Genomic DNA, 8,056 nt, shown 5'->3' on the forward strand with positions numbered 1-8,056 from the left:
TGACACAGCTTCATGCCATTCTCTCCCTGGGCATCCACCGTCAGTGATTCTGCCACTGATAACAAGATTGAGCCGAGGCCTGGCTGCTCTGTTATGAGGAAATGCCTGTCATTAGGGGCCGTGCTTCCTCTTTCTGTTTTTTTAGGTCCAAACCTAATTGCCAGCAGCACTGTGCGAGAGTTCTGTGTTGTCGGTGGTGTCAGTATCCACTAAATGTCAGTTCTGTATTCTGTAGCATATTTTGGGGTCTAAAAGAAAGCACTTATATCATGTGGACTACTACTCAGCCATGTAGTGACTGCTGATCCTTTTTCTCCAGTCTAATTGTAAACTTCTGAAGGGGAGTTTTTGATCTTATTCTCTGTTGTTGACTTGGAAACTGTACAGGGAGAGTTTTTTCCATGACCAAGTTTTGCCTGATATTTGGCTTTACTTTCTTTTTCATTACTTAAGCTGTTGCATAACAAAGTCTGAGCATCCATCTGTGTTTTTGAAAAGATGTGATAAAAGTGAAAATCAGTAGTGGAGGGTGCTTTTATAGATACAAGTTTTGGGTGACCTGTGTATAGCACTTGGTCTAAGAACAGAAGAGGAACTGCCCCAAGGCCAAGTCATGGGTGCAAATCCTTTTGGAGAAACGAGGCCACATAGAACTCTAACATCCATACAGAGCAGAGAGACTTTGGCATCTCTTACCACAGAGTGAGCTGGAGGGAATGCTCAGCAAATGAATTTGGGGGTACCTTTGAGATTCCACTAATGATCTGTTCTTTACATACCCCTCAAAGCCCCCCACTATTGTAGCCATGCCCAGATGCTTCTGTGACTTAAGCAGAACTGCACTCGCAGCATGTCAGGGTGCTGACTCCTGGAGCAAGGTAAGAATGATTTTGTAGTGATCTGGGAAGGCACTGTCACAGAGGATGCTTTGCAAAGCCTGAGTGAAAGAAGCAGAGGATGAGTAAATCCAGCTGCACAGGCTGCATTTAATGATGCAGAACCTCTTTTCTGTGCTCCTGTAACCACATCTGTTCCATCCTTCCACAGCGCAGTCAGCATCTGGAACCTGCCCTCAAAAGCAAAGCTACTCCCTCAAACTTGTGAGTTTTGATCTGTTTGGGTAAGGAATAGTGCATAGAGTACTGTGTCCTGACCTGTTTGGCTGAGAGTGTCCCAGGAATTCAGAGGGAGTGGTCACACAGGCCCCTTCCAGCTTAGGGATGGATATAACCTCCTGAGGGTGCTGTGCTTGGAGTTCAGTACAGGTTGGCCCTTCCACTAAAGATATTAAGAAAATAGATATGAGGATTAAAATAAAAGCCTTAATCACAGAAAGTTGCTGCCTTGGTCTGCCAGGCTCAGTAACCTCCAGAACTGAATTGGGTGGTGTGAGGTGAAGATCTTGATTCAGGAATGTCAGACCAACTTTTCTCCTATATAGCTGAGGTCTGGGGAGACTGGAGAGGTTGGAACTTGGTGCTGTGCTGACAAGCCAGTGTGGAGACACTCCATAAGGCCAGAGCACACTTTTAAATCAAACAGGAATTATAGTCGGAGTTCTGAGCCAGCTCTCCAGGCACTTGTCAATACCTTGGGTTCTCCAGGAGTGTGTCATTTCCAGAAATAGCTGTTCTGTGGTGGAAATTCAGGATTGATTTTCAATAGTTCACAAACCAGAGCAGAAAGACTGTTTCCTTGTCTGCTGTGGCTCTTGGGCTTTGCTGGTCTGTAGGAGGGCCAGTGCTGATGGATGGTGTGTGGGGCTCTTGCAGGGACTTCAATAATCACTCTGCCTTTTGTCAGAGGAGACATGTAAGAGGATGGAGGAGAAATACAGTGTTGATGAGAAAAGACAGCTAAGTGCCACAAAACTAGAACCACTAGCTGGGAAACTGTAATCACTTCTGTAGGCAGCGTTCCCAACTCCTCTGTTTTGCACTTTTTGACGTCTTTTGGCATTTTGCTTGGTAGTCTGCTGATGCCACAGCCCAGCCCTTATGGTTGCAGAGCACTGTGGAGTGTGATAAGGCACAGGAGAGCATTTTAAGGCTCAGATGGGCTCACCAGGCAAGGTGCAGAGTGAAATATCCTCTGGGACATGGTCTCTGTGTTGTCTGGAGCCTGCTGATCCTCCAGTTTGGTATCAAACCAGCTAGAATATAACTCTGCTGCTTCCTCCTGTGCATGATAGCAGCTGTCCCGAGTCAGTTTGTGTTGAATATCTACATGTGTGTAGGCAAACACAGGCATACTGAATGTAAACTATGTGCATTTGAGGTCACTCAATGGCACCGATATCTTAAATATCACAGATACAGACATTTTAAGTTGTCTCATTTTCTGACAGCTAGACTGAAATGTTACAGCTCTCTGTTGAGTTTTGCCTGTTTGCAGAAATGCCCTCATCCCTGCTGTGACTAGAAGGTCACCTCTAGCTCCCTTTAATGTAACAGCTTTGGGACTAGAGCTCACTCCAGGCTCCAGATGGGCTGCAGTGCCTGGCTGTCCTTCACCCACGGGCAGCTGTAAATGGCACTGCTGGAAAGGCCCCACCTGAGACAGCCACTCCCCTGTTCTGTGCTGATGCTCAGAGTTTATGTGGTTGTTAGGGGCAGCATTGAAGAGTGAACCAAAGCACCTGAGCTCTGCTAATTTTTTTAGGGGGGACACTGCTCTCTTTAAAACAGTTAGTGGAGGTCCTGTAGCAATCTTGCCCAAGTTGCCCTTTCCAGCAGGATGTGTGTGGCTGAAATAATGCTCCTCCCTCCTGTTCCCTTTAGGATGCCAAAGACGGGAGGATATACAATGAACAGAATTTCTTCCAGCGAGCTGCCAAAGCAGGCACAGGTTGGTGCTTCTTGGGAAGGCAAGGACTAAGGACAACTGGCATCCCTCTCTCTCAGAAGGCCAGGACAGGATAAACTCATTCCCTGCTCAGTCAGTGCTGAGGAGTTCAGCCAAGAGCCAGCTCTCCCAGCAGTGTGTGCTGTAGGACACTGCAATACTGGCATTTTGAAGCTTTCTAGCTCTACCCACTCTGTCTTGATGTCCCTGGGAGCTGTCCTGCCTTGCAGCCTCACCCACCTTGGCTCCCCCTCTCTCCTGCCCCTTCCATGGGCATTGCTGTCAGATGCTCTCTGGTACTGACTCCAATGTCACCAAAACCTGAGCAAGAGCAAAGCTGTCCAGAGAATGTGGGTGAGGGTGGTGGAGGAATTCATGTCAAACCTGCACTTCTGGGAGGACTGTAAAAATCTGCTTCTCCATCCCCCTCTTCCTCCTCTCTCCTTCTTTTCCCTAGCCCTGTGGCAACTCCTTAGCCTGCTCTGCTATTCCCACTATCCTCCCTGGGATGGGAGGGATCCCATTCTTGCTGTGCAGTTCCATTCATGCTCTGAAGTGCTGTGCACATTGACATGCCAATACCCCCACATATCAGGCTGGAATTTTGGGGCCAGAATCAGGATGAGAGAGACTTCCAGCTGTCAGCTGCCCAGGGCAGAGCAGACCTTCAGAGGTCTCTGAGCTCTTTCCTCCTGGAGCTCCTCAGCAGCTTATGCTGCCTTGTGTCTTTTTCTCTCCCTCTGCAGTGGAGAAGTGGAAGAAGTGGCACTCTGTGCCTTTGCTGGGCATTCCCAATTGCATTGGCTTTGGACTGCATGGAGACAGCTACAGGTGAGGGGACTGTGAGCTCTTGGGCCATCTTTGTGAGCGTTCCCTCTCCTCCCCTTGCTGTCTGTTAGTCCTTTTGTTGTTGTCCACTGGGCTCTTGACCTTATGCACTGCTCCTGTATAATTTATTGAATGCTTTGCCTCATTGTCCTGTTTCCTTCGGTCCTTGTGTGGCTGGTGAAACCATAGCTTTTGCTCCTGCTGCCCCTCAAGCCAGGGGACACCTTATTTTGGTCCTTTACACTTAACACAAAGAGGAGACTCAGGCTGTGTATCTGCAACACAAGACCAGCACATCTGTCTCCTCTGTAAGAAGTTTTCTCTTATCAAAAATCACGAAAGTGTTTGGCCAGGTCAACTTGGAGTTAAAGTGGGATCTATTGGATTGCTGGACAAGTGTCTGTTGCAGGGTTTCCAAAGCAAGAAGGTGCTGCCATGTGCAAACCCCTTTTCTCTTGTAGGTTTTTGGTGTTCTCTGACTTGGGGCGAACTCTTCAGTCAGTGCTGAGTGATGGCTTGAACCTGCTGAGGGAGAAGGCAGCGTTTCAGATTGCAGTCCGGCTGGTATGTAGAGAGCCAGTTCTTCCTGAGAGACTTTTTCAGAAAAGACTTGTAACTTCCTTCCAGATCTTTCAGAGATGTTTTAAAGCTGCTCCAGGGGCTTGGCTGGGGTCTCTAAGTAGCATCTCTTGAGCCCCTTGTAAATTTGAGTATCATCTTTTTAGTGTTGTATCACCTTGAAGGAATTTGGGATAAGGAGAGCGAGAGAAACCTGACCTTTGAACTTAAAGGCTGTGAGATGGTGCTTTTAGTGCTCCTCCACATGGCTGTGGGGAGCTGGGGAGGGCCCAGCTCAGTGATAGCCAGGGTGCTGCAGGAGCCTGCATGGGTCTGATAGGCTCCCCTCTGTTTATTCCCAGCTAGACTGCCTGGAGTACATCCATGAGAATGAGTACGTACATGGGGACATCACTGCTGAGAACATCTACCTGAGCCCAGCAGACCTCACACAGGTAGGGAGCAGGAGCAGGGCTGGCAGTGGTGGTGGGCTTGGGAAACGGGACAGGGCAGGGCAGCAGAGCAGTGTGTGCAGTGCTCAGGCAGGCTCTGTGGTGCAGGACTGGGGGCTGCACTGAGCAGAGTGACCCCACAGCCGCTCAGGGGGAGCTGTTGCTGTCCCTCAGGTGACCCTGGCAGGCTATGGCTTCGCATTCCGGTACTGCCCCGGCGGGAAGCACGTGGCTTGGCGGGAGGGCAGCAGGACCCCTCACGAGGGCACCCTGGAGTTCATCAGCCTGGACAGCCACAAAGGTGCAGGTGGGTCTGGGTTCCTGGCACATGCTGGAGCTGTTCCTGTGGCAGTGCTCCCTGGAGCTGGGGCTCCCCACTGGCATTCCTGTCACTGCTGCTTTCCAGGCCTTCATACGTGCCAGGAACCAGCTTCCAATTTGGGCTCTTCACTCCTGCCTCTCTCTGGGCTGCTGTGCCTCTCCAGGTCACTCAGTGACTGCAGCAGGGATGTTCCTGCTCCTTCTGGAGCCTTGGCTGCTACAGGCATGTGAGGAATAGAGAACAGGGCCCTTTGTGCTGGCTTAGCAGGGATCTGTTACACGCCAGGCTGGATCCTGCCCAAAACAGATTTGCAGCAGGCTCTGCTCTGACCTTGAAGCAATGAAAGCTGGAAAGGCATTTAAATCCCAAAGTCAGTGTGGTTGGAAAAGACCTTTAAGAGCATTGAGTCCAACTGTAAACCCAGCACTGCCAAGGCCACCCATGTCCCCAAGTGCCACATCCACGTGGCTTTTAAATCGCTCCAGGCATGGGGACTCCACCAGTGCCCTGGGCAGCCTGCTCCAAATTAGCCGGTCCCTCTCCTGGTTGGGATGTGACTGCTCTCTCCCAGTGCTCAGCAAATCTTCCTCCAGAGGCTGGGAGGTGATTCCTCATCTGTAGGAGTTAGCAGGCTTACAGAAGTATTGATGTGCCAGAGCACATCCTAATGGAGCACTTGGATTTCTTTACTTCTGCCCCTTCATGAGTGACATGTGAATGTCTCTTCCCATCAGCACCATCTCGCCGGAGTGACTTGGAATCTCTGGGCTACTGTCTTGTAAAATGGCTCTGTGGCTTTTTGCCTTGGTCTAATGTGCTGGACAGAGTAGAAACTGTGGTGGAGCAGAAGGAAAGGTAGGAGAAATCATCTACTCCTTTGGGAAATCAGCAGAAGGCAGAGAGGGAGGTTTTGTGACTGAAATCCCTCAGTCCCAGTACACTGTTGGGACAGGGTAAATCCCAAGGCTGAGCCTGGCCCAAGGTGTTTGATGAACCCCAGGTTCTGCTCCATTCAGGACATGGCCATCTGAATTCAGCCTGTTTGGGTTTTTTGTCCCTTTGCCAAAGCCAGGTGCTCAGGTGGCTGCTCCCTTGCTTCTCATGTGACAGTATCTGTTCCATTGCAGGTACAGAGAGGATGTGAAATGCCTTCTCCGACTGTGCTTCGGGCACAGAGCCATTCCAGGTACGGGCTTGCTCTCGGTGGCAGTGGGACTTAGGGAAGGAGGACTGACTGTACCTGAGGCCAGAACCTTGTCTTGTGATGGGCTGCAGGTCCAGGGTGGCTTCTGGTGGTGATGGTGACCAAGCATTGCATGGACTGGTTGGCAGGCTGGGAACAAATCCCTTGTTTTCTGCACAGCAAAACAAGGAGGGCTGCCTCCCATGATCTGTTTCATGAACCTTGCTGAAGGGACAGGTGTTCTGGTGGGTTTAAAAATGCAATATTTGGGGCTAGAGGTCATTTCCCCATCCCGTTCTCTTGCCCAGAGAAGCTGTGGCTGCCCCATCCCTGAAGTGTCCAAGGCCAGGTAGGATGGGGCTTGGAGGTCTAGAGGAAGGTGTCCCTGCCCATGGCAGGGGTGGGACTGGATGAGCTTTAAAGTTCCTTCCAACCCAAACTCTCTTGTGATTCTATTTTATTCTCTACTTCTACGATTCTGTCTTTGAGCTTCGTGTTAGCCTTGGTTTGGTTTTCCTCTCTGTGCAGCTGCCCAGGGTGGGTGGAGGAGCTGCAGGGCGAGCAGAGGTGGCTGGAGTTGCTGTGCTGCTCCAGGTGTGACAGCCCTTGCTTTGCAGAGACCCTGCAGAGATACCTGGAGCAGGTGATGTCTCTGGAGTATGAGGAGAAGCCTGACTATGAGGCCCTACGGCAGCTCTACAAGAAGCCACTGGAAAAGATGAAATCTTCAGCCTATGACCCTGTGGATATCCCAGTGGTGCCCTAGGTGAGTGCCAAGAGCTGAGATGGCAGCACAGAGCTGGTACCTGCTCCCTGTGCCTGAGGACAGAGCAGCCTCTCTGTGACATCTCTCCAGGTGACACAGACCTGCTCCTCCTGACACATTGAGACACCAGGCCAGTGCTACACAGAGCCAGGCTTAGCCTGTGTTTCCTCAATTTTTTCTGGAAATACTTGAAATTGAAGGAATAGAACAAGGGTTAATAAAGCAAAGGGCTGTGGAGGTGATAACAAAATGCAGGCTCATGCAATCTGGTAATTTTTTTTTTTTTAGAGAACTGAGGCTCTGGGCTGTAGCTTCTGCTTTCCCCTTTCAGAAAGCAGAGTGTAGCTCTGGTTTTAGTGCCTCAGCCCTGAGGCAGTGGTGGCTCTCAAGCCCAGGTGCTGCTTTAGACATGAGGCACCTCCAAGAGTGAGGCTTGGTACAGATCCAGACCTGGTTTTAGCCCAGGGCTCCATCAGGCAAGGCCAAGCATTCAGCAGCAGGAACACAGAGCCAGCTCCTCATCACCCTGTTCCTGGAAGGAGTTGAACTGATTAATCTTCCCCTTCTCTTTTTTCTTTCAGATCAAGAGAACTTGCACAGGAAGAGTTCAGAGCTTTCTAAAGTGAGGCCTTTGCCACAGATATTTAACTTTTACCAGTTTTAGAATGAGAGGTTGAAGTGCTTTCTTCCCATTTTAATGTGACCCAGTGCTGAAGTTTGAGGTGCTGCTGTACCAAGTTAATGTGAAGACACTCCTGCCTGGCAGGTCAGGGGAAGCAGTAGCTGGAGAATTGCAATGGAACCACGGGGAGCAGGGAAATTAAATCAGGGACTTTTTTTAACTGGAGTGGCAGAACATAGTTTTGTAATAAATGTTGTGGACAAGCACCCAAGGCTGCTGCTGGTTATTTGGTACATTCAAGGCCTTTCTGGGGCTGCTGTAGGGTTGTGAGGGTGGTTTAAGCTCCTTGTGCTATTCATGTACATAACCTCCAGGCAGGGCCACTGCAGCTGAACCGTCAGAACTCAGCTCAGAGCTAAACCTGACCTCATCCCCAACCACCTCAGCAGTTCTCCAGGCCCCAGGCCAGTGAACAAGGGGA

The 8,056-nt window shown here is 50.2% G+C and overlaps 1 protein-coding gene across 1 annotated transcript; it reads left to right on the plus strand.

The window, feature by feature from the left end:
• The first annotated feature begins 6 nt into the window (after positions 1-6).
• On the plus strand, positions 7-7,846 carry VRK3 (VRK serine/threonine kinase 3). Its single transcript, XM_027665791.1, is given in 12 exon segments — positions 7-861; positions 864-878; positions 1,048-1,100; positions 2,781-2,847; positions 3,591-3,675; positions 4,134-4,236; positions 4,593-4,685; positions 4,857-4,989; positions 5,739-5,859; positions 6,132-6,190; positions 6,805-6,953; positions 7,535-7,846. Coding segments are annotated over 11 exon segments (933 nt in total). The 5' UTR covers positions 7-806; the 3' UTR covers positions 7,535-7,846.
• The last annotated feature ends 210 nt before the right edge of the window (positions 7,847-8,056 follow it).

Source organism: Corapipo altera, unplaced genomic scaffold (assembly GCF_003945725.1).
Source record: "Corapipo altera isolate COAL_440 unplaced genomic scaffold, ASM394572v1 146, whole genome shotgun sequence".
NCBI lineage: Eukaryota > Metazoa > Chordata > Aves > Passeriformes > Pipridae > Corapipo > Corapipo altera.